This window comes from Myiozetetes cayanensis, unplaced genomic scaffold (genome assembly GCF_022539395.1).
Source record: "Myiozetetes cayanensis isolate MyiCay16 unplaced genomic scaffold, myiCay2020 scf38, whole genome shotgun sequence".
Classification (NCBI taxonomy): domain Eukaryota; kingdom Metazoa; phylum Chordata; class Aves; order Passeriformes; family Tyrannidae; genus Myiozetetes; species Myiozetetes cayanensis.
In genome coordinates this window covers 488,923-505,365 of record NW_026087609.1, presented here as the reverse complement: position 1 = coordinate 505,365, position 16,443 = coordinate 488,923, and the positions used below count along the sequence as shown (strand labels likewise).

The window sequence follows — 16,443 nt, the reverse complement described above, 5'->3', positions numbered from 1 at the left end:
CACACATGAATAAAGAAGCATTAGTTACACATTTTTTACTAGGAATTATATGGATCTTTAGTGTCTGGATTATTTTTGTCTGGATTATTTGCTTTGTGTTGCAAAGTGAAGACATTTTTAAGGTCAGGATTAGATGACAAAGATTCCTAACCCTCCACTTCATTTTTGGAACTACTGGACATTGTGATGTAACTGTTATATTAGCAAGGAGACATAGTGTGGACTTCTCTGTTAATGAAGGAAGAAGCCCCATTTCTTGAGGTCTCTCTTGTGCATTAAACCAAATCAGTCCAAAATATGGAACATGTACCTGCCCTTCAGCAGTGCTGGGATAAGCAGGTTTACTTCCTTTCCCATTTTCATATTTACAGCATGGATGTAAAAGGCACTTTAAAAAAAGCAAGTGGTGTTTATTGCTCTGTTCAGACCACAGGAACTTCAAGGAATCTTTGCACAGAAATAGGAGGAAGTTAAAACAAAAGCCCTGCAGGTGTTGTGCAGGAACAGATCCTCCTGAGCTGGGGGTGCAGGACGCAGCAGTCACACTGTGTCTGCAGAAAGCTCTCCTCCTAGACTGGCAGTGTCTGAAAGGAGTCTGCAAGTGGCCCCACATTGTGCCTTTCACTGCTCCAAGTTACCAGATATTTGCCTTCAGAGTTTGGATGGTCATTTTCAGTGAATGAATCCACTTTGCGGTTTGATGAAGATGCCAAAGGAAAGCAGATCTACTTTAGCTTCTTACAGCTGTATTCACAGGCTTGGAGGCTCCTATTTTCTTACTCCTTGATGATAATGTTGCATGATCTGCCAACAGCTCCTGATTGTGCCCTTTCAGGTCTTTGACAAACCTGGAAGTGAATGTGTGGCATTGTTTTTATTTCACTAGCTTTGCATTTTAAGTGTGGATGCATCATCCTTTACTTCTGTAAACACTCCTGGTGAATAGGGAATGTCCTCAAGGATAAAAGACTGGATATTCCTCAAGGCTTCTATTTACCATGGCAAAGCAAACTAAACTTGGCACAATTACATTTTTAAATCATTGGAATCCATTTCCGGTGGTCAAATTAAGTAATTTTTTTATACCTGTGCTATTTATTTTTCACCCATAAAATTAACCAGGGCTGACATTAACAGATTCAGTCTGCACAGCTGGGAGGAAGCACATTAATGGACTCACACATCTGTTCTCCATCTCATCTCTGCGTGACTGTAGGGATTTTTTGGAGTGCATTGTAAGCACCAACCCAGCCCACCCCGATTCTGCTCTGAGCAACAGTTATGATACGCTCTGGACATGATCAACTCTGCAACTTCTCGTCCTCCAATGCTGCAGCTTCCTGGACCTTCATACGAGAGCTGAAGTGACATAGGTGGTTCCTAAATGAAAAATCTGTGTCAGAATTATCTACCATTCTCAGAGAAACATATTAAATCCAAAAATGTCAGGTTTCACATACCTTACAGATGTGTCTTTTCACTCCAGGTCATGATCTGGGACCCCAGTGGATGGCCTTTTGTTAACTCCATCAAATGATGGATTTTTTTCTGCAAATTCAAGCCACTTTAGTGGGTATTTTGGAAGAACATTTAAAATTATCAGAAATGCCTAATAAAAGTTATTCTACTTAATAATTCTCCCCCAAATTAAAACCTGGATTGGGAATGTGTTTTGAGTGAAAACCAGGATTTTACCTGTCTGTACAAGCAAAAAAGTGACTGATTTTTTTATTCTTATTTTCTTTTTTTCTTTTTTTTTTTTTTTTTTTTTTTTTTTTTTTTTTTAATGCTCATTGCTCAAACCATTAATGAGTTATTGAGTGCTTGAATTTTGGGTTTTTTGTGACTGGAGTTAATGACCTATTTCAATGACATGCCAATTGTTTTCATGGGTAATAAGCCAAGTCCCTGCCTGGTGTAAGTCTCCTGATGTTCCAAGGGTGCTCATGTAGCAAAAAACCAGCAATTATGGAGGGGAATAAATTAGATCATTTTGTTTTCTCATGCTTTTTTCTTTTTTTTTTCCCTCCCCAGTTTATTAATGCTGATGAGGTGGCTGAAAATGCTAACACAGATTTGTACACTTAGGATCAGGTTCTGTTATTTGAACTCTGGAGGGGATTTCCAGGTCTTGGAATCAAAGCTGTTTAAAGGAAAACTGTTGGAGAGAGATTTATCCAGGAACAGTGTTGCTCTCCTCTGGTGTCCCTGAATACCCAGAGAAACATCTGTAAGGTGACACATCTGTGTGATGTTTGTGGGTGGTTTTCCTACTGGAGTTTGATGTGGGAAAGTAATTTTTGGTTTGGTTTGGAACCCCATAGAAATCAGTAGATTTTGTCTGTGGTGTTGAGTTTTAATAATCATTGTTACTGTACATTCACACTCCAAAGTAAAGCCAGAGAGAGCAGCAGATTTGTTCTTTAGCCAGCACAGCAGAGAGATCTTATCCAACTCACTGTGTGTAATTTATGGCTCCTGGATGAATGGGCAGAAATGCTTCTGGACTCGACAGAGTTGAAGGTCAGATCATGAGCATATGAAAGAGAGTTCTCCTTCCATTTCTCTAATAACATTCTGATATAAATGATAACCTTGATGTCACAATTTCTGCATTCTGAATGTCCTTTTAGCCCCTCTGAACAGAAAGGGACAAAGATGGGGTGTAAAACACCAGGGAGGAGGTCGTGTTACATAGACTAGCCATGTGCTTTAGGATTTCACAGATGACTTGCTTCTCAGAGCTCTTTTTAACATAACAAACATAACGTAAATACAACATAACAAACATAACATAACATAAACATAACATAACAAAACAAATGTTCTTTTGGGGGGTTGAAAAGGTAAAAGAAATACTGTGTTTATTTGGGACTTACCAGTTCAGTGAGTTCAGTACAGCTGGAGAACAGAGTGCACACTTGAGGAAATGCTGGTTTTCCTCCCCCAGGTGTGTACCAGATGTCAGTGTCAGAAGCAGCTATCCCAGGAGAGGAAGTAGGAAGAGTGAAGGCCAAAGATCCTGACATTGGGGAAAATGGCTTGGTAGCCTACAGCATCATAGATGGAGATGGCATGGACATGTTTGAAATTACAACAGACTACGAGACTCAGGAAGGGGTCATAAAGCTAAAGAAGGTGGGTAGTACCTGCTAATGTGCAGTATTCTTTGTTGCTGACAGAATATTTGGTAATAATGGATTACCACCTAAGCTGAAATATTAGTAAATGCAAATTCACTTAATTTCTAAAGGTGTGATTAACTCTTAATATTCCATTTCCCCATTAGCTGAATTGGAATGGAAGAAAATAACCAAGAAGAGTTACATAAATACTGTACAGTGGATTAATTGCACAAACTAAATGAATTCATAATAAAAAGTCACGGTAAAATATGATACCATCAGCTTCATTGTTAATGAAGTTTTGCCTAGTGCTGATAAGTAGCAGACATTCACTGTTGCTTTATGTTCAGTCTGAACAGCCTCATGCCCTATAGTTTGAATTCTTCAGCTGTGCATTGTCCACAACAGTGTTCTGAAGGAGTCACAGGCTATGCAAAAAGCAGCAGAGGGGATTTCATGCACAACCCATCAGTGTGAGCTTTGAAAGCGTTATTAAATTAATTTAGAATTACAAATTATGAATCATAATTTTTTCATTATTTAAGCATTATTATTTTCCCCTTTGTATCTTCAGAGCTATTTATCTCTCTTGGAGATGGTCAGAACTTAGAGGAGAAGGCCTGGGCAACTTAACTTCATAGTTAGCCCTGCCCTTCTCACTGGGGCAGGTCCTCAGAAAGACACCCAGAGGCCTCCTCTACTCAAAACTGTGCCCTGGTTCAGTTTCTGTACCTGTTCTAGAGGTGGAAGTGGAATTTTTGTGTGTTTTAAAATGTAAAACACTCAAGCTGTGTGTGGTGGGGCAAACTGTCCCACCACTCAGTCTATGGTGTTATCAGACTTTGGGAATTGTGGTTGGCACCTACATGGTGAATTCGAGGCCACCAGAGCTGCAACTCTGGAGCCACTTAAGCCAGTCAGAGTGAAGATGTGCTGTGACTTTGATCAGGCTCCCAAAAGGACTTATCTCCATAGTTTCCCCACTACTTATTAATTTAACTTTTCTGTGTCCTATCTCTTGGGACACCCAGTAGCAATCCTAACCACATCCATGTAGAATCCTGCCAGCTTGGGATAGATGAAGCCTGGCCTCTTGTGGGATCCCCTTTCCTGTCCCTTGCCCTTTTGTGCCACCTGAAAGGTTTCACAAATAAAAGGGTAATTTTCCCAGTACAGATGATTTCCTCAGTGATACAGCAAGCAAAGAGCAAGGCAAGGACTCTGCTGTGATACTTTGAGTGCCTTCCTATGCTGCTCCATACATAGAATGTAGCTCCTTCCGATTGAGTCTTTATGTTTTTAAATACACACATTTCAGTCCAAGCTTGTTGACAGATGCTCACATTTGTTTTATGTCACTGAATACAAGGGCACTGCTTGCTTCTTTTACACTCTGGTTTTCCTAATTGTGCAATGCAATGTCTTCTTGTTTCTCACAGACCTTAGATTATGAAACCAAAAAGTCCTACAGCCTGAAGGTGGAGGCAGCCAATGTCCACATTGACCCCAAGTTCATCAGCAATGGGCCCTTCAAGGACACGGTGACAGTGAAAATAGCGGTGGAAGATGCTGATGAGCCACCCGTGTTTTTGAAGCCAGGTTACATTTTTGAAGTACAAGAAAATGCAGCATCTGGTACTGTGGTGGGAAAAGTACATGCCAAAGACCCTGATGCTGCCAACAGTGCTATAAGGTACAGGGCATTCTTTCTGTTTGCTGCCAAGCATTTGCTTTGAAATTGTTATGCAGGTTATTAAGATAGTGTGAGAGAGCTACACACACACTGAATATTAATAACTTTAACTATCCAGCATTGGGTTTATGCTTTGTTGCAGTTTCTCAAAGCCTGTAGCATACCACAGCTGTGTCTAATTGAAATATACTGTAAGGCGTCTTTGTTAAATCTAATCTATATTATAATTTCCACAAATATCTTGCACTGTTATTGTAATGTGTTTTTTCCTGAAAATATAGAAGTCTGAGCAGTAGATTAGAGATTGTGTTGTGTTAAGTGTTAATTGCTAAAGACAAGCACATATAGACACAAACTTTCTGCAGTTATGTTGGATTGTCTTGGAATCATGGAATGGTTTGGGATGGAAAGCACCTTAAAGTTCATCTCATGCCACCCCCTGCCATGGGCAGACCTTCCACCAGCCCAGGTTGCTCCAAGCCCCGTCCAACCTGGCCTTGGACACTTCCAGGGATGGGGCAGCCACAGCTTCTCTGGGCAACCTGTGCCAGGGCCTGCCCACCCTCACAGGGTTGAATTCTTACAACAGTTTTTATTAGTTTATTTTTGTTTTTCGTGTTCTCAGTGTAAATTAAATTATAAAGCTCTCTTTAGTGGGTATACTTAACATTTCAAAGAATTACAATGTGAAGATATGAAAGTTAGAGCTGTCTGAAGCTGTATGAATGTGCAGATAAGGGACAATATTTAATAAACTGGAATGATCAATTAATATTCTGAGTAAAGCAAAGATCAGAAGACTTAAAAGATGGTCATGATTAATATGAAACAAGAAAACACAAACATCTCAGTAGATATTTTTATCATGTTTTATAAGAGAAAAAAATAAAGAATATTTTAGGGCTTTAATACAGAGACTTCAAAGACCAGCAATTTCACTTATTACAAACATTCTGATGTATTATTTTTCTAAATGTAGAAACCAACCAGGTGATGCTCCTCTTAAAAGAACATATATCATCCCTTTGACAATGATATTGAGGGCAACAATAAGTGTGCTACTCACAGTTATTCAGAAATCATAATTATAAAGAAGAAATCTTGATGCACAAAACTTGTAAGTCCTTCTTTTCTCTAATTACTGACTTTCAATCTTCTTTAGATATTCAATTGATCGTCACACTGACCTTGAAAGATATTTTGTTATCAATGCAGAAGATGGCAATATCAAGACAATAAAAGCTTTGGATAGGGAAGAAATTCCTTGGCATAATATCTCTGTCTTTGCAGTTGAAGTCCGTAAGTATTTCCCTGAGGTAGTTTATGGTCAATGGCAGAAATTTTGTACCCTTCCAGTTGGCTCAGTTTGATAAGCTGCAGTAAATCCCAACAGAAATTCCTCACCTATTTCATTTTTCCCTGGATGCAGGTGGGATTTTGTTTGTTTTGAGGTGTTTTCCTGCTTCTCATTTTGGTTTTGCTTCCTCCCACAGACAAACAACACCAGGAAGCCAAAGTCCCAGTGTCCATCAGGGTGGTTGATGTCAACGACAACGCCCCCAAGTTTGCAGCAGCCTATGAGGCCTTTGTGTGTGAGAATGCCCGGAGCAACCAGGTATGAGCTGCTCTCCTCCTTCCTCTGCTCTCCTCCTTCTCTGCTCCCTTCCTTCCCTCTGCCCACCTCCATCCCCACCCACCTGCTTCCCTCTGCCCACCTCCATCCCTACCCCCTACCCTCCCTGCCCACACGGTTCTTTCTGCAGTGTCAGCCCAGTTTTGTCCTGTCAGCTCCAATGAGTGGCAGTAAATGAACACTTGTTTTGAAACTTTGGCCAAAATGCCTGGAGCACAGAGAAAGGCACTGCCCTGTGTTTGTGTTTGTGAGCTGCTATCAATAGTCACACACTGCTTTGTGCATTAGATATGATTGGTGTTGGCTGTGAGTACCCACCAGCAGCAGCAAAGCTGGTTTGCTGCAGCTTTCCCAGTTGTGAGCCTGGTTTGGATGTTACAGAAGTGTTCAGGGAATCCCAGTGCAGTGCTTGTGGAGCTCAGCTGACAGATTTATTCCTGGCAATCTGAGGAAGAGGGGTCAGTATCGTACGGGAACACAGCTCTGCACACAGTCTGTGCCTTTGCAGTTAGTGTGGCAGTCTGAAAACAACTCTCAGCTGCTGAGTTTTCTGCAGGATTTTATTTAGTCTGTTGTGTTATCATTAGCACATTTTTGTACGTAAGAATGCAGAAGGTATATATTTTTACAGCTGTGGTTCTGTGTTGGTTAAATTTAATGGCAAACAAAGATTGCCTGTTGTAGTTTGGCATCTGCTCTGTGTTTATAATCACAGACATTTGTATCTGAGGAGGGGTCTGCTATTTCACAGTTCCTTATATTCAAGAGCAGTCTTGGAATGCTGTTGGTATGTGATGTACCCAGAGAAGGAGCTGTTTGTTTACAGAGTGCTTTTCTTTTACAGCAATTTATTACAATTAGTGCTGATGACAAGGATGACTCGGCCAATGGACCAAGATTTATCTTCAGTTTACCACCTGAAATTATTCACAATCCCAATTTTACACTCAGAGACAACAGAGGTTTGTGTGACGATTCCCTCTATACCAGAGTCTAAAGAAATGACAAAGCAAAACTAATGGCCAACCTAATGTCATGCAACAGCATTGCCATTAACTGTACCAGAGTGTCTGTTCCCCAGAGATTTAGGGGAGGAAGGCAAAAAACTACAGCTGGAATGCAAGGATGTTCTTGGAACAGCATGATGCCTGTTAACTCATTTTTCTTGAATGTATATTTTGAATTGCATAATAATACCCTACACGAAAAATCCACTGCCATTTTATCTCTCAGGAAGAGGGTAAAAACCACTGCCAAACATTCACTAAATGTAATTGGGAGATCTTCTTGATTTAGAGAAACCTGACTTGCCAAGATGAAATTAGCTGAGACAGTAGAAATTGTTAGGTCTGTATTTGTTCACCTTACTCTGCTTGCTAGTTTTTGTAAATTATGGAACACAGGAGACATGGACTAGATTCCCAATGGAACCAAATCACTGCCTTGTGCAGGAAATCAAGACAGGGATTCCCATTGTGGAACTCACGTGGATTGGGTCTGTGTCAGGATATGGTGTCCTGGCCCCCTGGCCAATTTGCTGTTCATGAAGGAGAGCAGAGCTTTGCATTCAGATTGATGGCAAAATGTAAGAAATCTGTAGGCAAAGACCTCAGGCAGAGGTGAGTGTCAAAACTTAACTGATCATCTAACATAAAGCGCCACTGACCCTGCCAAGGCTGAGAGAGGCAGAGGAGGGGGGAAAAAGAAAAAACCCACAGGATCAGCCATTATACATATTTATTCTATTTATTTCATTATAATCAATATGGTATTCTCATTCAATGTTCATTTTTCATTTTCCTGCACAGGGCAAAAACTGTTTCAGCTTCTAAGGAATTGGTTTTGATTAGCAAGCTTTAATGTCTGAAGGAAACTTGAGTGTTTTCTGAAAAGTAAAACTCTGTTGAGCTGGTTTAAATAACAAATCCAAGAGTACCAAAAGTACAAAAGGCAGCACAATCCACATACATGATTTCAGTACAAACTCTTGTGCTGTGGCACAGCTTATATCTCTATCCACATCTGAAGGGAGGATAATTTCATCAGAGTTCCCAAACAAAATGTCTGTTATTGCTGACTGATCAAAGCAATGCTCTTGCCTGGTGCTTGACACTCGTTCATACATAAGCAATTCATAAAGGAGCCAGTGCAGGGATATATTTATTCTCTTTAAGGCAGTAAAACACAAGTTCTGAAAAATTCATGGACATATTTTTAGAGAGAAGTAAATAAGAATGTGTTCTTTGCTTGAGACCCTGAGGCCAAGTTTCGCTTTAAAATATATTTTATGGTCACCACATCAAACTGAAAATAGATTAGATTTTATAAGTGTAGGTCAGAGTTGAGATGCTCTGATACAGCTGAAGGCAAGTGGTATTATGGTTCCTGACTCCAACCAATTACATTAATCCTTCATTTCCATATGCAGCAAATTCATTGCTGACAAAATTAAGCCAGATATAAATGTTTTGTAGTTGAAATTATCATGTCAGTTTAATGTAGTGTCTGTACCTGACGAACCAAGGCAGTATTTAAGGATCAAATCTCCCCATATAATTTTGGTTTTGGGAAATGAATAGCATAATGAAATTCATCCCTTCCAATCCTTTCTTTCCTTCATTTTGTACAATCCTCAGTGCAATGATGTTGGTAATTTCACTGCTTCTGTGGAGTTTTTTGTAAGTATGTTATGCTAAAGAGCCAAGTAAAAAAGTTAAAATTTTATGTACTTCCACATTAAAAAAACTTCTCAGGGAGAGTGTGTTACCATTTGCAAGTCAAATAATTTACATGATCATTCAAAGTTGATTTTTTTCAGCTGTAAATCTTGAGTATTTTATATGCCATGCCACTGCTTTCAGAGGGAATTGGTAGTTTCAAAGAAAAATGGCTTTATTAACTGTGGAGAACAGTTAATGAAAACTCCAGTGTTTGGGCCTATTACTGAACTTTATAGTGAATACAGTCCTATAATTATCATTTAATAGAGTTTCTTTTTACCAACTCCTGAAAGTAATCACATATTGCAGTAATCCGAAAAACATAATCACGTTCTACATCCTATTAACAGCCCACTGTGTTGCCAAGTCCTCAGCTGAGACTGTTTGCCACAGAAAACATGAGATAATGGCTCAGCCCACGCTGGGATAAAACACTGAATTACTTTTGCACTGTTTCCTCATAACGTACCCCACAAATAAACAGCGCCGTGTTTGCTCCACTCAGTTTTGTTCCCGTTGAAGTCAGAGCTTTAGAAGAGCAGTGGAGGCTTGTGACACTGCACAGGTTTTTAGGGAATTCATTTCCTGCCTTTCACCCTGCTGGGCCCTAAACTGAGCTGCCCTTTGGCTGGGCTCACTCACCCTGGAAGGTTGTGACCACCTCAGGATTGGGCTTTACAGAGCCTGGAATTAAATCTGGAAGCTCACTAAAATCGGTGACTTAAAATCCACTTTTTAAATACAAACATGTCCTCTGGCTTGCAATTTCTTTAAATCAAGAAATTTTGAAACACACAAACAATATATTTACAGGATTTTGCCTTGGATTATCCACAGCAATTGCTGCTGCCTGGGAATGGTTTTAGGCAGCTGGACCCCTGAAATTGTTTATTTTATAGCTGAATCAGCGCTCACACGCTTACACAGGCAATAATGTTCACACTGCAGCCACCTCCATTCATCTAGAATCCTCCTTACACAATATGGATGTTAACAAACCCCCCAAAGCTGAGCTACATTTGCCTGTATGTAGAAGAAAAATTGGAAAGCCATCAATAAGATCACCAGAGAAAAAGACAAAAAACAAAGGTCAGGGAGATAAGTGTAAAGATCACCTTGAAGTAATTTAATTTTAACTTCCAATTGTGAAGATTTTATGGACAGTACAGGTAATCTTCACTTACAACACCTTTGGATACTGGATATCCTGGGCAATGATAGCTGGGAAAGTGAGAGCTTGTGTATGGCTTGGAATGGTGATAAGATGGCTGTTTTCTTCCCTCTGCCTTGTGCTGACCCCCCCTGTGTTCATTAGGACTGTCAGTCAAGTCACTCCCACATGTGCTAAGTAATAGTTTTAAGATGGTATTGACATTTAACTTGTGTTGGCTTAAAAAATGCCATTTTACCTGGATTATAGTTAGACTCCTAGGACTTGAAAATAATCAAAAGGTGAGGATGAGAATATTAGCTAGGATTATATGATATCTTTTATCTAGGTAAAAGAAGGGTTTTACCTCTTATGGATATTGTGTTTCTTCTAAATGTGAGAAGTGAACATAAACAGTAAAAAAAAAAAGTTTAAAAAATGACCTTTAAGGCTTGATGTATGGTAGTCCTTTTTAAACTTTAGCCAGGCATTTTGATTGCATTTTTCTTTTTAAAAATTTATGTTACACTAGAAATCACATTAAACAGATAAAGCACCTATTAGATCAAATTCAGCTTTTGTGTGATGTAATCAGTCTAACCTTTGTGCAATGTAATGTAGCCAGCCTGTAAAATAACTGAATAATTTGCCATCTTTTTCTTATTTCTAACTGGAAATATTATTTAAGCTGCCAAAATGCAAGGAAAAAAATAAAATATGTAATAAAAAATGCGTAACCAACAGACTAGATATGCTAATATATGATACTGCCTGTGTTTCCTTCCACTCTGCCTTTGCAGCCTCGAGGCAGCTGTAGTTCAGCCCACTATTAATGTTCACATTTTTTGCCACAAGAATAATCTGTCCTATTGTGATTTTTCATTTAATAGAACAGATCTTGGTTCTCATACTGAGGAAATGAATTATTAATCTCATTTTAGAGGACTCTGCGGAATAGTTTTATTCTGTATCAATATATATTAGTTCAAATTAATTGATAGATTAATAGATGTTAGATGTTATATTTCTATTTATACACAATTCTTACAAGACCATAAATTTAAAGTCCTAAAAAAAGGCTCCTGATATCAGTACGATCCTTTAAAAAGTTGTGCTACAAAGTTTACAAGTTGCATGTAAACATTTAGGAGATTAGAAAGCTTCTGGAGGAAACAAAGGGCACCTCCAAAAGCCACAAGTGAGAAACAATCAGATCTTTATCAGCTTCTCTGTCCTTAGCAAGTGTGACCATCACATAACGGAGAAGTTAACAAGCTGTTTTCTACCCAGTGTTATTTTTGTGAGACTTCAGCACCAAAACCACCACAGCTGTGTCGCTCAGGTGCCCACTCGGGGCATCAGGAGTGGTGGGTCTGGCAGGAGAGGGGTAGATTTGGGGGATGAATTAATCTAGGATATAGCAAGCAGATCCCACTCAAAAATACTCATGCTTTCTGGTGTGATCTGCAGAAGTTACTAGAGGGAGAGTTACTAGAGATAAGCAGTGCAAACATCCCTCTCCCATAAATTGACCTGTGCCCACCAAATCTGGGGACATTTTCAGACCTTGCCCTGCATCAGGGGCAATGCTTGTAAGGTTGGTTAATGCAAGGCAAGAATACTTCTCTTTGGGTATAATTTATTCACAAGCTTCCATGGAAATAGCAGTGATTAGATCATTAGGAGATGTTTTATGATTTGCATTATTAAATTCTGGAATTTACGCTGACTCTTCAGCAGGAAAATGATTAATCTTCTGCAGTACCCTGAGGCAGCAGTAAAGTGGGTACCACCAGAGGTGAATAGCCCTCCCTTCATGGATAAAAGGACTGCTCTTTTTTTTCCTTTCTTTATATAGTGAAAAATAAAGAGCATGGCAAACCCGAAAAGCTTGTGTGAAGTAAATCCCCAACCTAAACTAGTTTCTGAAGGTCTGAAAACCACAGATATGGTTGTTTTATTTACTTCAGGATGTTTACAATTGTTATAAACTTTGGTTCAGTCTGAGTTGAGAAACAAAGAGCACAATAAAGAAGCCCCCTTTGTGTTTCCCAGGCTCTATCCGGCGTGATGGGAGTGGGAAGCACTGGCTGCCTCAGCCCCAATCTCCCAACTCACACCAAAGGCTGGCTTTTGCTTTGGTGGGAGTCTCATCAACACAGCCCGTTGGGGTACAGATTTCTGTCCACCATGCCTGTAGGTGTGTCTCCAGGAACAACACATCAGGGACATTTGTTTTTTTCCACTCCACTGAAGGAGATTAAAACCAGCAATCAAACAGCAATAGGAAGGCCCAGTCATTCTGGTAGTTGAAGAAATATAGAGTTTCTCAGAGAGTTAGTTGGGTGCTCACAGGAGGTACTAACAGAGATCATCTGTGTTCCTTGTGTTGCCCTCATCATTGTACAAGAATTAAAACTGAGTGTGGTGCTGTATGAATTAAATATAACAGTGTAATTACTCCTGGATCATTAGGAAGATGACACTTTGTACTGGTTTATTGTAGAAATAATACTAAAGCACTTGAAAATCGAGAGCCATCGTAGCAAGATACATTTTTTATTAATATTGACTGAGAGGATGTCTTTGTGGAAAAAATAACGATACTCTCTCTTCTTCAAACAGATAACACGGCGAGCGTTCTTGTCAGGCGGGAAGGGTTCAGTCGCCAAAAGCAGGATTTGTATCTGCTCCCCATAGTGATCAGTGATGGGGGGCTGCCCCCCCTGAGCAGCACCAACACGCTGACCATCCGGGTGTGTGGCTGTGACAGCGGTGGCTCCCTGCTGTCCTGCAACGCCGAGGCCTTCGTGCTCAACGCGGGGCTCAGCACCGGCGCCCTCATCGCCATCCTGGCCTGCATCGTCATCCTCTTGGGTAAGGCCCTGCCTCACTGCTCTTCCCTGCTGTTTGTGGGAAAAAGTTAACCTTGCCTCAGCCCCAGGATGGTTAAATGGCTCCTAATTTCTTAGCTGTTGTTTTTGCAGGGGGTACTGATCTGCCTGGCTGTGAGGAGGTTTCGGGGTGAGCGAATCACAGCCTTCCAGAGCCTGGAGGGAGCCTGCAGGAAGGATGGAGACAGGCTGTTTACAGGGGCCTGGAGTGGCAGGGAATGACTTCAAACTGAGAGAACAAGTTTAGATGGGATATTGGGAATAAATCCTTCCCTGTGAGGGTGGGCAGGCCCTGGCACAGGTTGCCCAGAGAAGCTGTGGCTACCCCTGGATCCCTGGAAGTGTCCAAGGCCAGGTTGGAGGGGGCTTGGAGGGATCTGGGCTGGTGGAAGGTGTCCCTGCCCATGGCAGGGGGTGGAACGAGATGAGCTTTAAAGTTTCTTGCAACAACACAGTCTATGGCTCTGTGATAAGTGCAATAGCAAACACCAGTGAATTTGTCTTGGTGTGCTTGGAGAATGTCCTTTTGTGGCCTAATATCAGTTAATCAGGGATGCTGTTTAAAGGAGGTCATGACATAGAGTTCTAAGTTTTGTGATCTTCCCTGGATGGCAAGTTCCTTATTGAGGTCAGCCAGGATTAATGGCTCCTGCCAGCTATTCCTCTCACACCCTCTTGTGTTGAAGATAGATGAATGGCTCAGAAGACTGGCTTTTAAGAAAGTGGTGTGAAGTGTTTCCTGATGATCTGAAAATATTTATATTATATTTTTTTTTCAATTTGCCCACAGTAATTTATAGTCTTTCTTTTCCTGCATATTTTAAAGTTATTTTATAGAAATTAAAGTGAGAACAACAAAGATGTGTTTGGAGGTGTTGCTTAAGAAAAATTCCATTTAAATGGAAATGACTAGTGGAGTTGAGATTTGGGCATACAGGAGAAAGTAAAGATTCATGCTTACTTTATTGCAGATATTCATGTGATTTGGCTGCTCAAAGGCAGTGTCAGAGTGTTCCTGCAGCACTGGGGGCCCACAAATGCTTTCCTTGAATTAGTCTTGCAGTAATAAGCAATTAGTAAGGGCAGTGGCATGCAGCCCAAACAGGAAGCCTCAGATCAGTGTGTTCAGTTCTGTGTACAAACATCTCTGCTTTTACCTAGGGTGTGCTGAAAATGCACATGTAGGCAACCACCTATGATGAACAAAACCGAGGATTCAGTGAGGACAACAATCTATTTATAAAGGAGCTGCTGTTTGAGAGTGCTGGCTAACTTCCTGCTTTTTTTTGTCTCTAGTCATTGTGGTGTTGTTTGTGACACTGAAAAGGCAGAAAAAGGAACCTCTGATCGTTTTTGAAGAGGAAGACGTGCGGGAGAACATCATTACCTACGATGACGAGGGTGGAGGGGAGGAGGACACGGAGGCCTTTGACATTGCCACGCTGCAGAACCCCGATGGCATCAATGGGTTCATCCCCCGCAAGGACATCAAGCCCGAGTACCAGTACATGCCCCGGCCGGGCCTGCGGCCGGCGCCCAACAGCGTGGACGTTGATGATTTCATCAACACGAGAATACAGGAGGCTGACAATGACCCAACTGCTCCTCCTTATGACTCTATCCAGATCTATGGCTACGAGGGCAGAGGCTCAGTGGCTGGGTCACTCAGCTCCTTAGAGTCAGCGACCACAGATTCTGATTTGGACTACGACTATCTACAAAACTGGGGACCTCGATTTAAGAAACTTGCAGACTTGTATGGCTCCAAAGACACTTTCGATGATGATTCTTAACAATAAAATTTAAGATTTGGCCTTAAGAACTGTGTCCGATGTTCTGAAGAATCCAGAAGAAATGTTAGCAGGTATTTTTTTAAAAATCAAGAAAAATCTCATTTAAACATTTAACTTTGACAGAGAGGATTCCTTTGATAGAAAAGGACATAAAAGTGGTAAATACTGTGAAGTACCTTTTCCTACAAAAGGCAAATCTAGAAGTTGGCTGCCAGCTTCACTAAAGGAAAAAACCCACTTAAGAAATACAAAATATTTAAATGAAGGAAAATGCTAAAAGTGAACCTACAAACAAGGGAAATCTTTTATGTATTATGAACATCTAAATCTTTTACATCAAAGAAGCTTCCACAAATTAGAAAAGATAACAGTTCTGAGCTGTAATTTCGCCTTAAACTATGGACACTCTATATGGTAGTGCATTTTTAAACTTGAAATATATAATATTCAGCCAGCTTAAACCCATATGATATATGTACAGTACAATGTACAATTATTATGTCTCTTGAGCATCAAACTTGTTACTGCTGATTCTTGTAAATCTTTTTGCTTATACTTTCATCTTGAACTAATACGTGCCAGATATAAAAACTCTGTCTTGTTGCAGTGGGAGGAGCCCTATTTCTATGTCATTTTTAATGTATCTATTTGTACAATTTTAAAATTCTTATTTTAGTATACATACAAATATCAGTATTCTGACATGTAAGAAATGTTACAGCATCACACTTATATTTTATGAACATTGTACTGTTGCTTTAATATGTGCTTCAATATAAGAAGCAGACTTTGAAATAAACTGATTCTTTTTTAATTCTTGTTCTGGTTATTAAGCATATAAGGAAAAACATAGTGTTTCTAATGTCCCATTTATAGTTCTGACTAATTTACTACAGTTGTGACCTTTTAATAGCCTTATTTATTATGTGTTTGTAGTTGGTTTGTTGCCTTGTTAAGTGATTATTTAAAAATCAAGTACATTTTTCAAATGTTTTTTAGATTAAAAAAATGTAACGTCTGGTGAACATTTTGTACCCTCTCTATCTCCAGCTTGTGGCTGCTCCCAGAACACAGGAAGAACAGTCATATAAGACTACTGTGTCTTCTGGATTAAATTAAGTGTAATATTTTTCAATATTCCCCATGTAATATGCATTTATCTTATATCTTAGGAATTCCAGAGGTCTCAGAAGTGACTCTGTAGGTGGACAGGAGTGCCCTGTACTTACAGTGTACTCCAGGCTTGTGAGCTCCCCTACCTGTGCTAAGCTTCTGCAGGTTCCAGAGACTTAAACCTGACCCACTTTAGCTGTAAGTTCCCTAAAGACTGTTCTGCCTGACAATTACCTTACCCCAGTAGTAATTAAGATTCCAGCACTTACTTATTTTTTTTCTTTTGATTTTTTTTCCTTTTTATTTTTTTTCAGTAGCATCT

General features: G+C 40.0%; 1 protein-coding gene across 4 annotated transcripts in view; it reads left to right on the top strand.

Moving 5' to 3' along the window:
• CDH11 (cadherin 11) overlaps window positions 1-15,822 on the top strand; it is an 81,500-nt gene extending 65,678 nt beyond the window's left edge. For 3 of the 4 annotated variants that reach the window (XM_050328195.1, XM_050328196.1, XM_050328197.1), the window contains exons 7-13: window positions 2,951-3,138; window positions 4,565-4,818; window positions 5,981-6,117; window positions 6,312-6,433; window positions 7,296-7,413; window positions 12,947-13,198; window positions 14,512-15,822. In XM_050328195.1, coding sequence (XP_050184152.1) covers window positions 2,951-3,138; window positions 4,565-4,818; window positions 5,981-6,117; window positions 6,312-6,433; window positions 7,296-7,413; window positions 12,947-13,198; window positions 14,512-15,008 — 1,568 coding nt within the window. In that variant the 3' untranslated portion in view covers window positions 15,009-15,822. Of the gene's footprint in view, window positions 1-2,950; window positions 3,139-4,564; window positions 4,819-5,980; window positions 6,118-6,311; window positions 6,440-7,295; window positions 7,414-12,946; window positions 13,199-14,511 lie in introns of those variants that run through there. The other variant, XM_050328198.1, reaches the window with a different exon arrangement.
• The last annotated feature ends 621 nt before the right edge of the window (window positions 15,823-16,443 follow it).